At 32.7% G+C, this 23,819-nt stretch overlaps 4 protein-coding genes, 2 long non-coding RNA genes and 1 pseudogene across 13 annotated transcripts; 5 read left to right on the plus strand and 2 right to left on the minus strand.

Moving 5' to 3' along the window:
• On the plus strand, nt 1,402–4,121 carry LOC107623378. 5 transcript variants are annotated; one of them, XM_016325614.2, is made up of 8 exons: nt 1,405–1,666; nt 1,754–1,783; nt 2,189–2,305; nt 2,696–2,754; nt 2,992–3,103; nt 3,261–3,340; nt 3,819–3,883; nt 4,041–4,121. In XM_016325614.2, the coding sequence occupies exons 2-6, from the start codon at nt 1,768–1,770 to the stop codon at nt 3,314–3,316; spliced, it is 360 nt and encodes a 119-aa protein (XP_016181100.1). In that variant the 5' UTR covers nt 1,405–1,666; nt 1,754–1,767; the 3' UTR covers nt 3,317–3,340; nt 3,819–3,883; nt 4,041–4,121. The 5 variants fall into 5 exon arrangements, with proteins under 5 accessions (XP_016181101.1, XP_016181100.1, XP_020968663.1 ...); XM_021113005.1 differs by having other exon boundaries at nt 1,407–1,666; nt 2,252–2,305; XM_016325615.2 differs by having other exon boundaries at nt 1,402–1,783; nt 3,261–3,329; nt 3,815–3,883.
• On the plus strand, nt 4,288–6,814 carry LOC107623377 (ras-related protein RHN1; the record flags this gene model as incomplete). 3 transcript variants are annotated; one of them, XM_016325613.2, is given in 7 exon segments in its annotated part: nt 4,288–4,365; nt 4,455–4,622; nt 4,997–5,045; nt 5,126–5,199; nt 5,301–5,394; nt 5,480–5,579; nt 6,278–6,814. In XM_016325613.2, coding segments are annotated over 7 exon segments (594 nt in total), but the record flags the coding sequence as incomplete, so codon positions are not given.
• Nucleotides 7,756–10,669, minus strand: LOC107621803 (annotated as a pseudogene).
• Nucleotides 9,475–18,637, plus strand: LOC110267560. Its single transcript, XR_002355313.1, has 3 exons — nt 9,475–9,593; nt 9,867–9,871; nt 18,624–18,637. It is a non-coding gene; the product is annotated as an uncharacterized LOC110267560 (long non-coding RNA).
• LOC107624535 (UDP-glycosyltransferase 76F1-like) lies at nt 14,281–16,337 on the plus strand. Its single transcript, XM_016327036.2, has 2 exons — nt 14,281–14,790; nt 15,430–16,337. Exons 1-2 carry the CDS (start codon nt 14,316–14,318, stop codon nt 16,305–16,307), a joined length of 1,353 nt encoding a protein of 450 aa, XP_016182522.1. The 5' UTR covers nt 14,281–14,315; the 3' UTR covers nt 16,308–16,337.
• LOC110267559 lies at nt 16,186–18,725 on the minus strand. The gene is made up of 2 exons (XR_002355312.1): nt 18,601–18,725; nt 16,186–16,337 (listed from the first exon to the last, which is right to left on the minus strand). It is a non-coding gene; the product is annotated as an uncharacterized LOC110267559 (long non-coding RNA).
• On the plus strand, nt 16,529–18,812 carry LOC107624483 (UDP-glycosyltransferase 76F1-like). Of its 2 annotated transcripts, none has more exons than XM_016326973.2 (3): nt 16,529–17,053; nt 17,693–18,571; nt 18,611–18,812. In XM_016326973.2, exons 1-2 carry the CDS (start codon nt 16,579–16,581, stop codon nt 18,568–18,570), a joined length of 1,353 nt encoding a protein of 450 aa, XP_016182459.1. In that variant the 5' UTR covers nt 16,529–16,578; the 3' UTR covers nt 18,571; nt 18,611–18,812. The 2 variants fall into 2 exon arrangements, with proteins under 2 accessions (XP_016182459.1, XP_016182460.1); XM_016326974.2 differs by having other exon boundaries at nt 17,693–18,567; nt 18,607–18,774.

The raw sequence follows: 23,819 nt of genomic DNA on the forward strand, positions 1-23,819 counted from the left end.
TAATTACGGAAGTAACTAAGATATAACGGGTATAAGTATTGGATATAAAGATTTTTATAGCTAAAATTGAAAAGGAAACTTAATAATATATAACACAATTTAGTGTGAATATTAGAATCAGTTGTTTGTATAATTGTATAAATCAATTTAAAGAAAGAATCAATTACAGTATATATTGGATGCAATCAATGTGCTTTTTTTTTTTTTTAAAGAAAGAAGCTCAATTTTCAATTGCTTGCCATTATTTGCTGGAACTGATGAAAAGTTCGCAACTAATTAATTTTTGAAGGTTCTATTTTAATGTCGTCTGCCATTCTAGCAAGTGAAATCCAAAGAACTTCTAGTTTTAGGGCTGCATGCGGATCGGATCGGATCGGATATGGCCAAAATTTCGATCCGATCCGCACTAAAATCATCGGATCGGATCGGATCCAATATCAGCAGTTTTTAAGGTTGGATCCGATCTGATCCGATCCGCACATTTGCGAATCGGATCGGATCGGATATCAAATATATCTGCAAAATACAAAAATATTTTTAAAAGTTTATTTTTATTCAAAAATATCAATGAAATTCATTTTTTCTATTCTTTTAAATATGTTTACTCTTAAAATAATATTAAACATACTTTTTTTAAATAATAAATTAAAATAATACAACATATATGATAATTATTAGTTGAAATAAAACATAAAAAGAATATTTATTTATTTATTTATTTATTTTTGCGGATACGCGGATATGCGGATACCAACACAAAATCCACAATCCGATCCGATTAGTTTGCGGATCCGATCCGAAAGCCTTGCGGATCGGATCCATATCCGCAATTTTCGGATCGGATTCGGATAAATACCGCAGATATGCAGATCGGATCCGATCCATGAACACCCCTACCCAGTTTAGGCCGTCATCTCTATGAAGCAAGCTTTTAGTTGCATCCAATTTGATTTATCATTCTTTCTTCTTTAAGATTTTTCTTCGTTTTTTGACCACGCACCGTTGGATGAATACCTTCAGTATAGTGTTTTTAGAAAATCCTCACCTTTTATTATGCTGTCCTGCTTTTGGACATCTTTATATTTCATTTTTCAATAATTAATGAAATATAACCTACTATCTTTGACAAAAAAAAAAAAAAAGGAACTAAAGATGTAAATGATATACAATAAAAATCAATAATAGATATATACATCTGAAGAGATAGAGTTTGGCGAAAAACTTGAGGACATATAGTATTTTGATAATAAAAAAAATATTAATCAATTCTTTCACACTAATCAATTTAAAAGAATAATTAATTGTTTGATATAATTTAAAAATTGGAATGAAATAAATTAAAGATTTTATTTATGAAAAGACTCAATAAAGGAGTTTACTTTAAATATAGGAATAAATTAATCATGATTCATGAGTATAGATATTTGAATATGTAAAATTGAGTGAAAATTTTGATGATAAAATCTACTCTCTTGCAAGTATTCGAATCACTTTACTTTATATATCTACTTAAAGGAAGAATCAATCTTAAAAATGAAAATCCCTTGGAGCAATCCAGTAGGTTTTAAATTCCTTTCCCTTTTCATTATTTTACTAGAGGAGGGGAATGGAACAATCAATGATATGGCATCCTATGCTGAAGCAAATGCATCATAGTCCCGAAAAAGTAGGTTAACAATCGAATTCTTTTCAGATGTAAATTGTAAAGTACATTCTTTAAATTCTTGATAATTTGTTCTATTTGTTCATAAAGTTGGCAGAAAAATTATGGGAGAAAGTCCTGGTGAGTGAAGCATCAATTTTCATCTTAATTTGTTATTTCTTGGTTCATTTATGGCAACACTAACTGTGAATATTCTTGTCTATCCATCTCAAATTTGTTTTAATTCTTCCAAAAAAAGAAAAAAAAAAGTGAATCCGTGATTATTGATTTGTTTCCATTCTTAAATTATAAATGTTTTGTTTTACTATTCAACAGTTCACTTCTGATAATGATTATGTCCTTTTTCTTTTATTTTCATTTGATTTGATATAATTTGGTACTTCTAAGTTCTAATGTTGCTTGTAATTTTCAATTTTCATTGATTCTTAATATGAAATCTCATGCTTTATATCTTACTATGTGGTGTATTGTTTTGTTGAAAGCTTTAAATTTTGTTTGCTTTAAAATTCATTTTTATTTTACTAGCACACAACCTGCTCGATGAAATGCTTCAACTAAATTCTGCCCTTATCAATGCTTTTATGACAGAACTGGAACCTGATTCTCCGGTTATCCAGGTGATAACTATGATCTTCCTAAGAGGTTATTTTGGTTATTTAAAAGTTTACTTTATGTTATCAACTAATGTTTTTCCATTGCAGTGTGATTATGGTTGTCTTCAATTGTCAACTAGTTCATTAATGGAATATAAATTTTGATTCCACTTATATATTATGGAGTTTAGCCTTTACTCATGAAAGTATTTTATCAGTTTAGCTTTAACTGATGACCAATGTTAATTTTGAAAAGTAGGATACAATATTATTTGATTTGGAAGAACCAGTATTTCTCATTTGATCTCTAATTTGTGGAGCATTGAAATGTACGTTTTAGATAGTATTTCTTGAGAGTTTAGAGAATGGGGAGTAACCTTTATTTTTTCTTCAATCCTTGTGATTTGGTGATTTAATTGGTATGTGATACATGCTGCAGTTGACTTGCCGCCATGGTTCTCTGTGCTATCTATAGTATTGAACTCAAATGTAGACCTTGTAAGTATATTCACTTCATACTTCTTTGTTGGTAGGAATGATGACTGTTAATTGAATTCATTTCATGTTATTCTATTTTGATGTCTTGTCTTATGATGCCTCATATTGTATTGGTTAAAGTTAAAATGAAATAGCGCTCTGATTATCATAGCTCTCTAAGATATCATCTTACTGTGTGATCGGTGGGCTCGGGAATATTTTTGCCTCTTTTATTTGTTTGTATGCACACTGTTTCAGGATGTCTCAAGAATAGAAACAGCTCCACAGAGTATGTTGCCGATCATATGCTTTAGAGATGGAAGTCCTCCACTGCCAGATGCCTTATCAATGGCGAATTCAGCAATCTCAGGTAGGCAACAAATTTGTTACACTTTTTCTTAAAACCATAGTTCTAAAATGCAAATTCCATCTTAATTTCTCTCTACTCTGAACTTGTATCCTTATTTTTAATAATTTTTAATAATTTTTAATAATTCACTTTTTTTTGTTCCTTTTTTTTTTTTCAGGGATAAATGGTCTTGGTATAGGCTGTGTTTTCCAATGCAGAAAAAAATCCCTATGACATTGACAAACAAATAACAATCGGGTATTTTTGTAGCTCCATTTTACTTTATAGCAATATCTTTGATCATAGTCATAGATGCTTATGATGATATCAAATTCCAAATGCCGAGGGATTTCACTCCTAAAAGCTTAAGTTGTTAAGGCACATCATTGGTTTTAAATCAAGTTTCCTGCATGCTCCTCAAAATTGACTTTGTATGGCTTGAGGAATGGATAATTCGACTTTCATAAGGAAGTGGAGTAGGAATACTTAGCCTCTGAATTGCAGTCATATAGACACTTTAACTGTTAGGTGAAGGCATAAGATTATTTTTATATCTATAACACCATTTTATTAGTGGATAAGGGTTAGTTTGTAGGATTATTTGGTGGCGAAGAGAATTGATGATGGTGAGCTCATCAAGAAATTCCATGTAATGATTGAGATATTGTATCTTATGCATTTGTTCTCCAACTTACTAAGGAATTTACCATTCTACTTGTTTATTTTCTTGACTCAGCTTCTGCTCTTGTGATCGAAACCATGGAGGCTTTGACTGTAGCATTGAAATTGTAACTCATCAAGGTACTTGCTTACCAGTTCCCAAATGTATTGATAGAATAATAGAATATATAGCCATAGGAAGATAATAAATAGGAGCAGATGAAGAATCTAAATTTATCAATTAATTCAACTATCAGAGTAAGTAACTACTACTATTTGCACTTTTTATTTTAAGCAGATGGCAAAATTAGATATATATGCAAGTCCAGATATTTTGATAATATCATTAGACAAATTAACGACGGTAAAAACTACCTGGAAAAAAAAGAGAGGTAAATAAGGTTTTTAGCCATCATTTTTTTATCGTTTAGAAAGCTTAGTTCATAAATAATTATATTACAATTTTATATACTTTCATCAATATAATTAGAAAAAGAGGCAAGCCTGAATAATCAGGCGATGAATAATGATTAATGATCTGGCAGGTACTTCTTGGGGACATGGGAGCAGGGAAGACAAGTTTGGTTCTTAGATTTGTGAAAGTCCAATTTTCTGAGTACCAGGTTACTCTTAGTTATTGCATTTTCTTAATATATTATATGGCTATTAGTGTTGGAAATGGATTAACCTTATTCTATGTGGAAGGATGCAGGAATCAACAATTGGGGCAGCGTTCTTCACTCAGGTTTTGTCTTTGAATGAAGCCACTGTCAAATTTGATATATGGGACACAACAGGGCAGGAACGTTACCATAGTTTGGCCCCTATGTACTATCGTGGTGCTGATGCTGCCATTGTTGTCTATGACATTACAAGCATGGTACTAACTACTAACTCTATTAATCATCTCATCACTAATCACTTGTTTCAATATTCGCTTATATCATTTCATTGTTTCTTACCCAAATGATCCTTAAATGAACCTCTTGAATTCATATCTATATAAGTAAACTTCACAGTTGTTTCATATCTATATAACTTCTAAGTGTTTTTATATGTTAGAATAAAATAAAACATTTTTGTAGAAAACTAGTCTTCACATTTAAAAGCTGAGGTTCATGGAAATTAGACGAAGCAAAAACATCCACATTGTTTTTAGGGGGGAAAAAAAGTAAGGTCCATACATGAGGAGTAGTGCACGAAAAATAAAACAAACGTGATGATTGATTTGTAAGTGATGCATTGTGTAACCAGGAATCTTTTGCGCGAGCAAAGAAGTGGGTTCAACAAGTGCAACGACATGGTAAGTTTGTCTATATCTCATAAATGAGTAGCGAGTAACTAGGATTCTAACTCAATTTATCTGATAAACCATGTGATCAGCAAATCCGAGTTTGATAATGTTTTTGGTGGCTAACAAGGCTGATTTGGGAGCGGAGAGAAAGGTTGCGAATGAGGTATTTCTTTTTGATATATATGCTTACATTACAGTGCAAATTTAATGAAAGAATCAGGTTTTGGGTGGTGAAACGGTGATGTTTGTTTCTTGTATATACAGGACGGTGAAGAATATGCGAAAGAAAACGGATTGTCTTTTCTTGAAACTTCAGCAAAAACTGCACAGAATGTGAACAAGCTCTTCTATGAAATAGTTTGGCGGTGTTAATCTCTAACTCTACCATCAAATAAACCTGAATGAGTGATCGAATGTGTGTTTCTTTCCTTTTCTTTTTGCAGCAAAGAGATTGGCAAAAGCAAACCCTTCACGCCAAACTGGAATCAAGCTGCATCGCATACCTCAAGAAACCAGAAGAAGCAGCTTGTTTTGCTGTGTTTAGTTAATGCTATTATCAATATAAGTTGAATCTGCATTTCATTTGTATTCCAGAAGCTTCTAACTTAGTATTTTCCTACTTTCAAGATGGATGAATAAAGAAACAAACCTGCAAAGTAACGCCCAAACCGCATGCAATAATTTATTCATCGCCTGATTATTCAGGCTTGCCTCTTTTTAAACCATATTAACCATATTTGCACTTATTAACCGTTAAAATAGTTTCTCCCGACTTTATTTTAGTTGTATCTTCAGTTGTTTGCACTGAAATTTGTAGATTCTATGCTCAAAGTCTAATTCAGGATATTCTTTTTCTTGGTAAAGTTTATGAGACTTTTCGTTGGTGCATTCCTAATTTTGATGATATTTAATTAGAAGATAATTTCATAATCTGTTATCTGGATTTTTGATGTCCTCCAAGTGATTGTAACTTTGCTAGGGAGATTTTGGTTCCACAAAATGCATATTTTTTTAGAAATGGCACTACTTGCTATTTGTTGTCTGTGTCTGCAATGCAAGCTTACCAAAATTTGAGACTAAACTCTACAAAATTTGAACCCTGAAACTGAACTTGTAATTTCAATTTGGGGAAAAGTTTTTACGAGGTAACTTCAGAATTTGATAACTTCACTACAGTGTGTTATGTTTAATGGATTGGATGAGTTCTCTATCTCTTATAGTGATATATTTCTTGTTTGCAGTGCAGGGAGATGGGTTTGTGGACACTACTAGAGGGGTTCTTGCTCCTTGCAAATGCACTGGCAATAACAAACGAGGATCGGTTTCTTGCACCGAGAGGGTGGGGCTTCTCAGATATTTCAGTTGGGAGGACAAAGTCCTTGAAAGGCCAGATTATAGGTCTCATTCATGCAAGTCCGTACATGAGAGTTCCTCTCAGTACTTCTCAACACCATCTTCATTATTGTAAAGTTTCTGTCCGGAAGATGATGATGATAAGCAAGCTGCGATGTCAATGCTTTGTTAGAGTTTAAAATTTAAATGATATGCTCCGTATATGTGTGTGTCATCCGATTGTTTCTAAGACTCAAGATAGTGGTTGAGTTAAATTGTTGACTTAAGATCAAACTGTTTTCTGAAAATTATTTTTCTTAAAGCCCCCAACTAGCAGGGCAAACTTGATTGCTGTTACAATTGTTCTATATGTTATATTGTTATGTAATATATTCATGTACACTTTAAACACAATTTAATTCGCAGTTAGTCAATTCTTTTTTCAATTTTAATCTTTTCTCATCTAATCCTAACCAATTTCAACCCTTCCAACTCTTCACCTCCCTATCACCACCACCACCACAATCATCACATCACATCCACCACTGCCACAAGCACTCCCCCTGCACCTCCTCATTTCATTATTTTCACTGCAGCCTCATTGAATTTTAAAAACATTAAAGACAAAAAACATACTAAACCTTTAACTGTATAGTAACTCATTGAATGTGCCTTGATTTAGAATCATGTTATCTGAGTTTGTATAGATGTATAGTTTTGGATTAAGCATGCAAGTCATTGGCTATGATGAGCCCTAGTGGTTAGTACAATGCAGTCTTAACCTAGATCCGTTTCTTATATGGTTGCAGGTTCCAGATCTTTAATTAGAGATTTCAGCAAAGCATTCTAGGCAACCTAGTTTATCAAATTCTACTTTAGACATGCCTATCAATGTATGTCTTTGTATTATTTTCACCCACATAATTTTCTTTACCATACATTATGTATATTCAATTTTTTTTATGAAGTTACATATCAATTATCACTTTTTCCTTTATATTTTCATTTTATTTTTGTAAACATCTTGCCTACTTAATTGTTGGAATTTAATCTAACTGATGCTGCTAAAGTAACTCATCTCTACTGATATGCTCATCTCATTATTAAATCTTAACTCTCAACTCCGGATATCTTATTTCATTTCATTTTATTTAGCAAGCTAACTTGTACTAAGCAAAATTAGTACACTGGCTGAAAGAATACAGAAAAAAAAGAGACTAAAAAGTGTCATTCAAAATAAAGATTTAAGAAAATGTGATTCAAATGAAAAAATCAGATCAATTTCTTACAAAAATCAACAATTAGGCTCATTAAAAAAAACACACACAATATGAATATGATCTTTATTCATATCAATCCATTAAAGATAAGAAAGACTCATTTCTAGATATGAATCATCATTCCAAGCAAATAAGAGAATTTCTTTCAACCATGCAAACGAAAACGACTTGATCCAACAAGCGATATCTCTATAAAGAGATATATAGCAAAAGATTACATTATAGATATGGAAGAAAATCTGCAAAGAAAACATTTAGATTTTGATCATAAATCAGCAAAAAGATGGTATGTTTGGGAGTCTACGAAGATAAGCCTTATGACCGAAACTGCTGCTACAAGAGACATGATGCTAAAGAAACAATGTTGAGCCAGTGCCAGAGTTGTTGCATGAATGATTGTTTGTCCTTCTTTGCCGTTAGGTACATATGGTTTGCAAGAACAAATGTGAGTGGAAATGTGCTTATTGCACCTGTGAGGCTCATGAAATCTCTAAGAAATGGTAGCAGAGCAGATACAAATGTATTGAAGGTGAGGTAGCCACCTCTTAGTAAAAACCTGAATGATAAGTTCTTAATTTTTAGGGCACTTCCGGTGATCCCATATTTGGTGTTCACATACTCATACATAGGACTAGCAAATATCTAGCAGAAGTGAAAATAGAGGATCATTAGGACACTCAAACAATTCGAGTAAACCAAATTTTATCCCAGACCAAAAACACGAGCTAATAAAGGATGTGTTTGTTTTGTGCTTTTCTTTTCAATTTTTTTGATATTTTTTGTTTTTATTGTTTTCTCTTTTCTCTTCACAAAATCTTGAAATAGAAACTATTGAAAATGAAAATGCAAACCAAACACATCTTAGTTTCTCAAGATTTGAAATTCCGGTTGATCTTTCTTTAACCAGTGAGAGACAACTTTGTTTTCCTTAAATTGTAAGATATGATTTTGGCCTGTATTATTTATCAGGGTTAAAACAATTGATAGTAGCAGAAGTTCAAGTTTAGATGTAAGTACATTCAATCCAATGACTGATTGAAGAAAAGCTGTAATGTTAGCTACAACTTTAACTCAGACAGGACCATTCACATTGTTCAGCAAATATGCTGATGTGGAATTTCCATAAGCCCAGTAACTTGTAAATGTAACCAGGTACAATGGAAGAACACCAACTGTGAATTGAAAATACAGGGCTTTCATCATGTTCTTCACAACTGGCTGCTTAATTGTTGCCTGTCATATACATCAATCAATTTATGTTGTGCATCAGTATCTATTTGTACATTAAATATGTTTGAATAACATGTAATGTAAGTTTATGGGACCTGTATTTCGGGAAGCATGTCAGTGTTATATGCGAACACGAGATTAGCGCTCGCTCCAATGATCGAAAATATTTTACCTGCGCCATCACCCGGAATACTGAAATCTCTAGGTGGTGCATTCAATCCTGATGTTAATAACAATCATCTTGTTTAATGGACAGTTAAAAAAAAATAGTGTCTTCAACTTAATGCATGAAAATTTTTAACTCAGTTCGGATAGAGATGTAAGATTTGTATTCACATGAATACCAAGCTGGCAATAAGACCTTGGTGGACAAAAAAAAACGGGGACACATAACGTAATAGCAGAAATGAAATATTACCATCTTTAAGGGACAGCACAAATGATATAACAATATAAGCTAGACTTGAGAGTTGAATTCCCAGCCAAACTCCAAGAGCTGAAAGAGTAGCGATTCCAGTGGCAAACAGTGCACACACAAAGCCAGCTATGGCAATAAAATATGGAAGTTTCATTGTGTGATCATCCCAGAATAGAAGATAAGTAGCCTGCACCACATTGAACACATAAAAATAAAAAAGAATTCACGAAAAGAACCCTCTAGAAATACCCAAAAAAAAAAAAAGAAATTCAATTACCAAATTAACCAATGCATATTGTTTTTATATATTTTTTGTATGCATGTAACAGGATGGCTAGACATACACACTATCTAAAGAAACATATTCTAAACTGAGGAAGAGATTGAATTTGTATTACTTTCAAGGCTGAACCGGCCAAAATGATGTAGCCAGTATTGATTAATTAAAGATTGACGTATTGTACAGCCCATGTAAGAGTATATGCCTTTTTTTTTGCGGTAAGAAAGGGATGAAACATGAGAGACAAAGAAATAGCTGCATGTTATTGGAAAACATTTGTAGAAGATGAGTATTTGTTACCGTATGTGAATCCAGCAAGGTCTCTATATCTGATGTGCCTTGTCCTCCCATACTCATGGAGCATAGCAACAAGAGCATTTGCATAGAGCGAAATCACGGTGGCCAGGATTAGACCAACCACGCCACCAACCCAACCAAGCGGCACCATGATGGTCCCGGAATATCCCAGCACATAAGCGCTGTTGATTCCGGTGGTTAGGACAAAAGCCACTTGAAACCATGAATCTGCCACCAAACAAATTCCAGAGGAAAACAAATTATGAGTTAATATTATGGAGATAAGATTGAACAGAGGAAAATGTATATATTTCACAAAGTTCCGATTTCAATTACACCTGGAGTGCCAGCTATATTGGGTTACAAATTTCATGCTTAATTATGTCATCTTCTATCTCAATCAGCAATATTTATGATATATAAGTAAAACCAATTATTACTAACCACTGCTAATCTGGTGCGTGGTTTCTGGCACTTTAACGTTGTCATTACCATCCTTGTGATTTTCATGGTTACTATCGTTCCTTTCCATTATTTTGTTAGGCATTGCAACGATTAAATCGCATAAGAAGATAGCAACACAATCACGCCAAGCTGCTCCTCAGCTCCAACAATGAGCCTGCATATATACGCTCAACTACTGTAACAAATTGAGATGTAAACTAATCTATTGCAGCGTGACAGCTGTATAATGTTAACAAACTATCTTGTCAAAAATGTTGTAAACTCATCTAACGAACCACTAGTATATACAAATGCTAATTAAATGTATTGAACTAATATATTACCTAATACCAACCCTCCCTAAAACCACAGTCTCTTATTCAGTCCATCACTCCATTCAAACCATTCACTTCCAACCAGCCAATCACTTTTTCCAATTTAGAATTACCTCCTTTTTTGTTCCAGTGCGAAACTTCTTTTACTACTTTGGACAGTTAGCCACTTAACTTTCTATTATTTTTTATAAAATAAAAGTAGGTATTGGGTATCAATCAATAAACGAAAATATTTTCATAAATAAAATAGTCAAACATGATGTTGGTTGGCTTAAAAAATGAGAAGCACAAAATAGAAAAGGGGATCACTCAAATAAAGATGCTTATTTCATATTTTTTTAAAGATGTTTTTATGTTGCATTTTAATTGGTTTTTGTTTAATTTATTGGATGTTCCTCGTCACGTATTATTAAATTTCTTAAAAGATTTTCTTTCCAAAAACAATAAAAACATTTAAATTAGACTAAAACAAAAAAGGTAATAGATTAACTATTAAATTTTTTCTGTAATTGTTAATTGTACAGAAATAAATATGTTTAAAAATAATTTTTTTAATATTTTTTATTTTACAAATATATTTGATATCCGATCCAAATATAAAAAGTGCGGATATCGAATTCGATCTGATGAGTTTAGTATGGATTGTATCGAAATTTTAGTCATATTTAATTTGCGAACACCCCTAACAATAATAATTTAAAAAATTATAATGATTATACTTTTAACAGGAAAAAAAAAGAGTACCAAATATAAGAACAATTTAATCAAATATTAAAAAAAATTTATTAACAAGATATAGTTCCTCTCCAACCAGAAGACATTGGAATGGAATTAAACAAATCTTTTGATATTTTTATGGAACGGTTGATATAGGATTGTTTTATCCATATGAATCCAAGTCATAATTTGTTGGCTATGCAGATGTTGGATACTTGTCTGTTTCACACAAAGGAAAGTCTTAAACAGGATACCTATTCACATATGGTGATACGGCTATATCATGGAGGTCCACGAAATAGACGATTACAGCAACATCCTCTAATCATACAGAAATACTAGCAATACGTGAACCTAGTCGTCGCGAGTGTTTTTGGCTCAGGAGTTTGATCTAATATATTCTATGATCATGTAAACTGATTGATCATAAGATAACTCCAACTGTTCTGTTTGAAGATAATAACATGCATTGTACAACTTAAAGATATATTCATCAAAGGTGATAGAACAAAATATATTTATCCCAAATTCTTCTTCACTCATGATATTCAAAATCAAGGAATAGTTGATGTTCAACTAGGGGTGGCAAAACGGGTCGAGCCCGTCGAGCCGATCAGCTAAACCCGCTAAAAAAGGCGGATCGGGCTAGGATTTGGAGCCCGCCAAATTAGAAAAACAAAGTCATTTCCAAAATCCTCTTTTGAAAGATTGGTACATCAAATTGGGATGCACCGATTTCGAGATATTAAATAATAGTGACAAAAGGGAGAGGTTGTATTCTTTTTTCCTTGGTCAGTTTTTTTCTATTAGATTTTTCTTAACAAGACTTTAAATGAGGCAGTCCCACCACAAAAAATATTGTACCTTTTTTCTTTATTAAAGTTTTTTTTTTATTGAATATTTTTTTAATAAGATTTTAACGAGGCATAATCCTAAATGGACATTCAAAAGGATGTGCTGTGATAAATATGAATGTCCATTCTTCCAATCAAACCATTGTCCAAAAACTTAATAGTGGATGGTGCAAAAGTTCTAAGGTTGGACTACACATTTATGAAGCCATGAAAAATAGAGAATACTTCTATATATATAAATAGAGAAAGTATGGTCTGAGAATGACACACACAACAATAACCATAATCCTCCTTTCTTTATACTGTTAATATTTCTCATTCTCTCTTTACGTTACTACATATATAAATAAATATATAAATCATCTCTATTATATTGAGTTAATTATATTGGTGAATATTAATACTAGAATCTTTTATTTACATATTTTTATTTTATATTTATTTTCTCTTCCTTATTTATTTATTTTACAACACGTTATCAGCACGAGACTCTAATTAAAATTTAAGAAAACTGTATTTTTTAGTAATTATTAAAAAATATTTATACAAAAATATAATATAGCCTAATAAAATATAAATAATGATTAGAAAGTGTAATTCATCCTTTTAATACTTAAAAAATAGGACAAAACACTATAATAAAGTCAAGGAGAACGAAATTTTACACAAATCAGCTAAATGAAAAATTGATTCATGAATCCACCAATGCATGTTACTATATAGTTTGAATCAGTATGTTTTGAACTAGAACTACATATAATTCGAATCAACCTGATTCGAATTACACTCACACACGCTGCACATAGTAATTCGAATTGGCCATATTCGAATTACTCATGATTTAATTCTGCCCATTCTTTTATTAAAAAATTAATAATTTAAAAATTAAAAAAATATATATTTTATTTCATTCATTAAAAAAAAGCTAACAAAATATTTAATTACGAGACTTTTTTAAAATATTAATGAGCTATTAATTCGAATTTCATACAATACTCTTTTGCCCATTTTTAATAGCTCATGAATATTTTTTTATAAATTTTTTTAATAAATTTATTTAAATTATACCACAAAAAAATATTTTATTCTATACAAAATAATTTTAAAAAATGGCTTAAAAGATGTTAGGAGTACTATAAAAATTTGTAATGTCCTAATGACTTAGGACATTAAAGAAATACTCTACATAGTCAATAATAATTTAAAAACTAAAATAAATATAGTTATAACCAGTATTTACCTAAATTACTAGAATATTACAAACTTTTATAGTACTCCTAACATTTTTTAAGCCATTTTTTAAAATTGTTTTGCATAAAAAATGGCTTAAAAATGGGCAAAAGAGTATTGTATGAAATTCGAATTAATAGCTCATTAATATTTTAAAAAAGTCTCGTAATTAAATATTTTGTTAGCTTTTTTTTAATGCATGAAATAAAATATATATTTTTTAATTTTTAAATTATTGATTTTTTAATCAATTATTAATTTTTTAATAAAAGAATGGGCAAAATTAAATAATGAGTAATTCGAATCTGGCCAATTCGAATTACTATGTGTAGAGTGTGTGAGTGTAATTCGAATCACCCTTATTCTAATTACTGTGGGTGTAATTCGAATCAGGTTGATTCGAATTATAGTGTGTGTGAGTAATTCGAATCTGATTCGAATTACATGTATTCGAACTATATAGTAATGTGCATTGGTGGATTCATGAACCAGTTTTTCATTTGGCTTATTTGTATAAAATTTTGTTCTCCTTGTCTTATTATAATGTTTTACCCTAAAAAATAAGATATATATATGTTATTTTTTAAAAAATTAAAATTATAAAAAATAATCAAAACTTTATTTATTTATAAATTAAAAAAAATAATTAAAAAGATGAGTTTTGACATGGGACGAGTGAATACACTAATATTCAACCAAAGTCAAGTGGTACATAATCTAGAATCTAGTCCCTTTCAAGTTTAATATTGAGGAGTTCAAAATAATGTGCTCTATTTATATTCACTCTAGACAATAAACAAGTGCAAGCAACAAGCAACAATCTTATCAAGAACAATACATAACAAAGCAAGTAGCAACAAGAATGGAGAAAGTAACAGGAAAAGGCCATAGATTACTACTCATGCCATCACCATTCCAAGGACACATAACACCATTGCTGCACCTTGGAGACATATTGTATTCAAAGGGCTTCTCCATAACCATCATCCACACAAGTTTCAATTCCCCTGACCCTTCCACACACCCTCACTTCACCTTCCTTCCCATCCATGAATCCTTGTCTGAATCCGAAGCTTCGTCCATGGACTCTTTGCATCTCGTTGACCTCATCAACGTTAGAATCGTACAACCTTTGAAGGAATGTTTGGATAAGTTGATGCGGTCAAAGGAGGAGACTGTTTCTTGTTTCATTGCTGATGCTGTTTTGCATTCAACTCAATCTGTTTGTGATGGATTCAAGCTTCGGAGACTCGTTTTGAGGACCGGTGGCGCCACCTCCTTCGTTGTTTTTGCTTCAATCCCTCTTCTTAGAGAGAACGGTTATTTCCCAGTTCAAGGTGTGTGTTGACTTGACTTGTGTTCTTGAATCTTGATATTATATGTTGTTCTTCTCTTTCTGGATTGGCTACTATCCTTGTTTACTTTTCAACCATATTACATCAAAACAAAAAGTAGCACCAATCACTATGTGGTGTTTGTGAAAAAATTTGATTATGCTATTAGTTTAATTATTTGACTATGATAAATTTGATTATTTTGGTGACAAATTATTTTGATAGAAAAATATGGAAATATATGTATAAATATAAACAAATACATGATAACTAATTTCTTAGTTTTTTTTTTATGTATTTATTAAGTATTGTTATTTATTATTAATTGTAATTTTGGTATTTCGAGCAACATGCAAGTTGTATTTGAGTATGAAGATCGTTTGATTATAACTACTGCCGTATCATCAAGCTCTGGTGTTGAGAAATGTTTGCATAAATAAGTGTAATTTATTTTTTTAGGTAGATTAAAGTAAAAATTGATGATATCTATTAAAAAAATATATCTACAATGTAACTCATTTATATCATGAGTGCATATCTAAAATGACGCAATAAACTTGTCTCTGTTAAAAGGAAAAAAATATTCATCTTTGGATATGGTATATTCGAAATATGATTATGTATACTTTTGTTGAAATTCAGAATCTCGTTTAGATGAGCCTGTTGTGGAACTTCCACCACTCAAAGTGAAAGACCTTCCATGGTTCGAGACACGTGACCCTGAATTGTTCTACAATCTAACTAGTACCATTTTTTATTCATTGAAGGCTTCTTCAGGGGTGATTTGGAACACATTTGAAGAGTTAGAATCATCAACAATATCAAAATTTGGCCAAAAATTTAGCATACCAATATACCCTATAGGCCCTTTCCACAAGCACCACTTCCCAAAACCCTCATCTTCTTTTAGCTTATGGACTCCAGACACAAGCTGCATTTCTTGGCTAGACACAAAAGAACCCAAAAGTGTTGTTTATGTGAGCTTTGGTAGCATCGCATCGATAACTGAGGCCGAGTTTTTGGAGTTAGCTTGGGGTTTAGCCCATAGTAACCACCCGTTCCTATGGGTGGTTCGGCCAGGCCTGGTCCGGGGATCAGAGTGGCTCGAACTATTGCCGGACGGGTTCATGGAGAGTTTGGGTGGGAGAGGGTGCATTGTGAAATGGGCTCCTCAAGAAAAAGTTTTAGGTCATGAGGCAATTGGTGCATTTTGGACTCATTGTGGTTGGAACTCAACTTTGGAGAGTGTTTGTGAAGGAGTTCCTATGATTTGTATGCCTTGTTTTGGTGATCAAAAGGTGAATGCTAAATATGTGAGTGATGTTTGGAAGGTTGGAGTAAGATTGGAAGGGAAGGTTGAGAGGGTTGAGATAGAGAGAGTTATTAAGAGAATAATGAGTGGGGATGAAGGAAAGGAGGTTAGAGAAAATGTCTTGAATTTGAAAGAGAAGGCAAATTTGTGTTTGGAAGAAGGTGGTTCCTCCTATAATTACCTTGATGCCTTGGTTAATGCTATGTAAAGGTGAAGTCGACTGCACCTGAGTTTTCACCTTATATAAATAAACTTAAAAAGTATTTATACATATTTTCTGTACATGGGACGAGTGAATACACTAATATTCAACCAAAGTCAAGTGGTACATAATCTAGTCCCATCAAACTTTCAAGTTTAATATTGAGGAGTTCAAAATAATGTGCTCTATTTATATTCACTCTAGACAATAAACAAGTGCAAGCAACAATAATTGAACTTATCAAGAACAATACATAACAAAGCAAGTAGCAACAAGAATGGAGAAAGTAACAGGAAAAGGCCATAGATTACTACTCATGCCATCACCATTCCAAGGACACATAACACCATTGCTGCACCTTGGAGACATATTGTATTCAAAGGGCTTCTCCATAACCATCATCCACACAAGTTTCAATTCCCCTGACCCTTCCACACACCCTCACTTCACCTTCCTTCCCATCCATGAATCCTTGTCTGAATCCGAAGCTTCGTCCATGGACTCTTTGCATCTCGTTGACCTCATCAACGTTAGAATCGTACAACCTTTGAAGGAATGTTTGGATAAGTTGATGCGGTCAAAGGAGGAGACTGTTTCTTGTTTCATTGCTGATGCTGTTTTGCATTCAACTCAATCTGTTTGTGATGGATTCAAGCTTCGGAGACTCGTTTTGAGGACCGGTGGCGCCACCTCCTTCGTTGTTTTTGCTTCAATCCCTCTTCTTAGAGAGAACGGTTATTTCCCAGTTCAAGGTGTGTGTTGACTTGACTTGTGTTCTTGAATCTTGATATTATATGTTGTTCTTCTCTTTCTGGATTGGCTACTATCCTTGTTTACTTTTCAACCATATTACATCAAAACAAAAAGTAGCACCAATCACTATGTGGTGTTTGTGAAAAAATTTGATTATGCTATTAGTTTAATTATTTGACTATGATAAATTTGATTATTTTGGTGACAAATTATTTTGATAGAAAAATATGGAAATATATGTATAAATATAAACAAATACATGATAACTAATTTCTTAGTTTTTTTTTTATGTATTTATTAAGTATTGTTATTTATTATTAATTGTAATTTTGGTATTTCGAGCAACATGCAAGTTGTATTTGAGTATGAAGATCGTTTGATTATAACTACTGCCGTATCATCAAGCTCTGGTGTTGAGAAATGTTTGCATAAATAAGTGTAATTTATTTTTTTAGGTAGATTAAAGTAAAAATTGATGATATCTATTAAAAAAATATATCTACAATGTAACTCATTTATATCATGAGTGCATATCTAAAATGACGCAATAAACTTGTCTCTGTTAAAAGGAAAAAAATATTCATCTTTGGATATGGTATATTCGAAATATGATTATGTATACTTTTGTTGAAATTCAGAATCTCGTTTAGATGAGCCTGTTGTGGAACTTCCACCACTCAAAGTGAAAGACCTTCCATGGTTCGAGACACGTGACCCTGAATTGTTCTACAATCTAACTAGTACCATTTTTTATTCATTGAAGGCTTCTTCAGGGGTGATTTGGAACACATTTGAAGAGTTAGAATCATCAACAATATCAAAATTTGGCCAAAAATTTAGCATACCAATATACCCTATAGGCCCTTTCCACAAGCACCACTTCCCAAAACCCTCATCTTCTTTTAGCTTATGGACTCCAGACACAAGCTGCATTTCTTGGCTAGACACAAAAGAACCCAAAAGTGTTGTTTATGTGAGCTTTGGTAGCATCGCATCGATAACTGAGGCCGAGTTTTTGGAGTTAGCTTGGGGTTTAGCCCATAGTAACCACCCGTTCCTATGGGTGGTTCGGCCAGGCCTGGTCCGGGGATCAGAGTGGCTCGAACTATTGCCGGACGGGTTCATGGAGAGTTTGGGTGGGAGAGGGTGCATTGTGAAATGGGCTCCTCAAGAAAAAGTTTTAGGTCATGAGGCAATTGGTGCATTTTGGACTCATTGTGGTTGGAACTCAACTTTGGAGAGTGTTTGTGAAGGAGTTCCTATGATTTGTATGCCTTGTTTTGGTGATCAAAAGGTGAATGCTAAATATGTGAGTGATGTTTGGAAGGTTGGAGTAAGATTGGAAGGGAAGGTTGAGAGGGTTGAGATAGAGAGAGTTATTAAGAGAATAATGAGTGGGGATGAAGGAAAGGAGGTTAGAGAAAATGTCTTGAATTTGAAAGAGAAGGCAAATTTGTGTTTGGAAGAAGGTGGTTCCTCCTATAATTACCTTGATGCCTTGGTTAATGCTATGTAAAGGTGAAGTCGACTGCACCTGAGTTTTCACCTTATATAAAACTTCGTCTATAGTTATATTTTAATGTTTCAAAGTGAATTTATTTAAAAACAAAACACCAGCAAGTGAAGCTGTCGGTGTGGAGTCACTAATCCATCTACAAGGTGTTAAAGGATCTAAAAGAAAAGAAAAAGTATATGGAAATGGTTCTGTTTTGCAAGAAGTCATGTACATGCTCAAATCTAAAATAGCTAAATGGTTAACTTCTTTGGTTTTGTTTAAAGATGAAATTCAAAAATGACAATTGTCAAAGAAAAAGATCTAGAGCTTAAAGAGAAGGAGATGGATATGAAAATCATTTATCAAGACGCATTAGGGATGAGCGAAGACGCATGTTTAGTATCTGTGATTTGCTTCATTTTTAATTTAATTTTCTATTTAAAAGTTTATTTTGGTCATGTTTTAAATTATGGAATGTCATGTCATGCACTTTAATTTTAAATGCAAGCTCTAATTTCAGAGTCAATTTAATTTTTATCAGCTATTGTAAAACTTTTTTTGAAGAAACTATTTGATATATTAATTTCTTTTTTAATAATACATTTTTAGGAATATTCACGGATATGGATAGTCTAATTATCTGTCCAAAATTAAATTGATCGGATTATATCAGTTCTATATATAGTCACCAAAAAAATATCAGTTCTATATATATTCAACGGGTAATTGAAGATAATTGGGTTCGATTCGATTAAACACGACCTTATTTGATTCGAGTTTTGGTGGAACTCGAACCAACCCAATTATCCAATTAGGTTTATATAACTTTTAAAAAATAAAATACAATAATATATATACAACTGAATATAATTGGTTTGGATTATCCGATTACCAGAACCGATCCAACCCCCGCGCCCCGTGCATAATCAGTTGTGATTGATTTGGATCCACTCACAAAAATTTTAAATCTGAACCAACCATTTGATTCGGTTTTTATTCTTTTTCAAATCCGAACTAACTCGACTGGTGAACACTTCTATACACTTTAGTGCAATTTTCTAGATGTTACACATAACTTTTGCGAAAGTTCTTACTCTTCCAAAAATCACTGGATGATAGATAAAGATCGTGAAAGAGGAGATAAATTTCTTACAATAACTAATTTTCCAATGATTAGGTGTACCATGAAGAGATATTTAGAAGAAGGTTTCAAATGGAAAGACGATTACTTCTTCGTATTGTAGAAAAATTGTCCAATATTCGTCTATATTTTCAACAATGAGTGGATACCACCTGCAAGAAAGAATCGACTCCATTGCAAAAATGCACAATAGCAATTCATATGTTGGCATATGGAATAGTTAATGTTGTTGTTGATGATAATGTGCGAATAATCAAAAGCACTGTAATAGAGTACTTAAAAAAGTTTATCAAAAATATTATTTTGGTTTTTGAGAATGAATACTTATGAAGACTAAAGTCAATTAATTGCAATATCTACCTCAAATGGAAGTGAGTAGATGATTCTCTAAAATGGCAGGTCATTGCATATACTAACAATGAAAAAAATTATCTAAAAAAATATGAAAATATATGTATATGAATGGTTGTCGTGGGATTATTCCAACTATAATTCTAAGAGTTGTAGCATTGTCTGATTTTTTGATATGACGCTAATTTTTTTTTTATGTTGATGGTTTGAACAACAATATTGATGTGTTAGATCATTTACTATTGTTTTATACGTTGAAAGGTTGTGCTCCAATGATTTATTATACTATTAATAGTATTAACTATACATTAGGTACTATGATATATATCTTGAATGTAGGGTTGTACATTTTGAATTCAAAATGTGATTAGCCGATTAAAACTTCATAACTACATTTTGAATAACTAATTTTTTAAAACAATTTTAAAAATTATAACCATATTTATTTGAAATTTGGTTTATAAAACAAAACTTTAACAAATAACTTTTAACCGGTTAACTAAAACTAAATCCTATTTCATCCTAAAAGGAGAAAATCAAGTTAAATCTCAATTTGGCCTCTAAAATTTGATCAAATACTCAGAATGACCCTCCTAATTTCGTTGGCCTCAATTAGAATCTTTAAATTTGCAATTATGGCTCCGTCCTACCCTTGCGATCATTTTTGTCACCGGAATGCTGATCTGGCACAATTGCATGACATGGTGGACACTACTTAAATAACGGCGCATTGGTTTCGCATTCAAACCCTTCGGAAACTACGTATTGTAAGGGTTTTCTTGATGTTTTGCATCTTATGATCGTCGTAGTGGAAAGAAAGAGAGTTTTAACCAAAAAACAACTGAAACGTGGTTTCCAAAGGATTTGGGCGTGAAAACAATGTCCCGTCGTTTAAGTAGTGTCCATCGTGTCATGTAATTGCATTAGATCAGCATTCCGGTAATGAAGATAATCGCAGGAGCAAGTCAGAGCCACGATTACAAATTTGAGAGTTTTAATTGGGGCCGTCGAAATTATGGGGATTATTCTGAGTATCAGACTAAATTTCAGGGGTCAAATTGAGATTTAACTCGAGAAAATCATATCAGAATATCTCAAAAGGCTACTCTCTAATGGCATGGATTCCAACTTGAAAGATTATAATCATTGAATACCCAAGCCCATTGCACGTCGCTACAGCTGAAGTTACTATTAGAAGCTGGAGCTAGTGTTTTTACTAAGGACAGGTACAAATTAATTGCATTACCAATTTTATATTTGATGGGATTAACATGGGTAATTTATCCAATGTTCTTTAGAATAGCTTTCACTTGGAAAAACAAGATCCAGTATGCTTATTTAACTCGGTGTATTAGGCATTTTGGGTTGTAATAATTTTGATACTATTCAGTGTTCTAATGTTACTTTGTTCGTTTTCATTATATTAACAGATGGGAAAATACCCCACTTGATGAATCCCGAATGAGTGGAAATAAGAACCTAATCAAACTAATTGAAGATGCAAAATCTGCACAGTAATCAAAATTGCTATGTCCCACACAAGAATTTATAGGTAATCTCATACTATATTGCCTTTTTTATTTTCTAACAGATGGTAGCAAATTTTGTAAAATATGCCGTACATATAAAGTTAAAATTGATTTTGTATAAAATTGGTTTTTAAAAGAAGAAAAGTCAGCTTTTAAATAAAAAAAAATCAATTTTTTAAAAAATAATTTTAAAAAGTTATCTGTTCAGCATTAAGAAGGACAACAAAAAATTATTGAATATGCTTTTAGAGTGTTATAATATGTTAAATATGTTAAATTGGTTTTTTAAAAAAGACTTTAATAGAACATATGACGATCACGATTTTATGTCTGTCAATAATTATTTCACAAATTTATTATAATTGCTCTAGGAGTTGTGGTTGTTTATTACACATTTTTATTTAGTTGTTTTCGTTAGTAGTATATAATCTTCATTGATTATATATTTTTTTTTATGATTGAAAAATAAAGGGTTAAGTATGATTTTGGTTCCAACGTAGAGGTCGAAAATCGATTTCATCCTGGGTCTTTTTTTCGCTACAAAATGATCCCTAAGGTTTAATATAATTTTAAAATCGTCCTTCGGACATTTATACCCTTATCCTCTATCACAATTTCGACATCTCCTTTCTTGCTCTTCTTCTTCATCTTCTTCAAATTATGCTCTGCTTCTTCATCTTCTTTAGATTCTTCAGATTGTGAAAAACAGACCAAAATATTTAAAGAAATTCAAGCAACATGCACTTTGAACAATAATCAACAAATTCAGCAGCAACAATATTCCAAATTCAAGCCAAATCAAAAGCAGAAATTCATTAACAGAGCATGACATTCAGATATTCAGAATCACCAAGCAAAAAATTTAGATATTTCACAACAAATTTCACAAAAAATTCAGAAGTTCCACAAGAAATTTAGTTCACAGAAGAAGAAGATAACAAATTCCATAACAAATTCAGATATTCCACAACAAATTTCACAAAAAATTCAGAAATTCCATAAAAAATCCAGTTGCGACAGGCGGTGAGGGTCGTGGAGCAGCGGCAAGAACGCGGGTAGCAGTGCGAGTGGCGAGGAGGAGGTGCGGCGAGACGAGGGCAACAGCGAAGGCGAGGCGATGATGTCGGCAAAGGCGAGGAGGAGGAGCAGAAACGGCTCGCAGTGCACGGTGAGATCCAGCAGCGAGGACTGAACGACAAGGAGCAGGAGCGGCGGCGGCGACGGCGAGGAGCAGCGGCGGTGGCCCTTAGCTTTCTCCCTTCTGATCTCTCTCTTCTCCCTTAGCTTTCTCCTCTCTTGCTCTATGTTTCCCCTTCCGATCACAGGCGGTGGTGCAGCGGTGCGGCCTTCCCTCCCCTCTCCCCTGGATTCTCTTTCCTCCCCCCTTCTCTTTCTCGCTCCCCCCTCCCCCGATTCTCTTTCTCCCTCTGATGCCTTTCTTTCTTTTTTTTTCTTTTTTATTTTATTTTATAATTTTTTAATGAAGGGTAATTTGGTAATAAAAAAATAAAATTGGTAAAAAGGACGATTTTAAAACAAACTGAAATTTTGGGGACTATTTTGTAACGAAAAAAGGCCGAGGACGAAATGGATTTTCGGCCTCTACGTTGAGACCAAAATCATATTTAACCCAAAAATAAAAGAAAGAAAGACAAAAGTAAAAAAAACAAACAAGAGATACAGAGAGACTCTTAAAACTAAAACTACATCAGAATCCTTAAGAAGAGCATCTGTAATGTTGTTGAGAGATTCCGGCCATTCTATATATTCATTCGAGCTCCAAGCATCCTGCTTGACCATCAAATCGGTCATGACATTTGCTTCTCGAAGCACCAAGGTGAAATGCACCTCCTACTCTCTATTAATCAATTTTTGAATGCACAACACCAAATCTGCATCATCCCTTATCTCTGATTTTGGTTCTCTTTGAGTTGTAATAATGCATGCTTGAGTCAGTTTCACAGACAATTGCCTTTATACTACACTTCCAAACTAAAACTAGGTCTCTCCAAATAACAAAGATTTCTGCTCTTTTGATATTCCACATTAGGAGAATACCCGAACAACCCTTCACCCAAGCTCATCATGACTCCTAATCACACATCCAAAATCTGCTACCTGAACTTTTTCAAAATTGCTGGCATCATAACTTACTTTAACTAGTCTCGGCAAAGGACGATCCAACCTAACCTTGTTGATCTGTAATAGTTGACTCAGTCAGAGTGTAAGAATACTTCAATTCATGCTCC

This window comes from Arachis ipaensis, chromosome B10, assembly GCF_000816755.2.
Source record: "Arachis ipaensis cultivar K30076 chromosome B10, Araip1.1, whole genome shotgun sequence".
Taxonomy (NCBI): domain Eukaryota; kingdom Viridiplantae; phylum Streptophyta; class Magnoliopsida; order Fabales; family Fabaceae; genus Arachis; species Arachis ipaensis.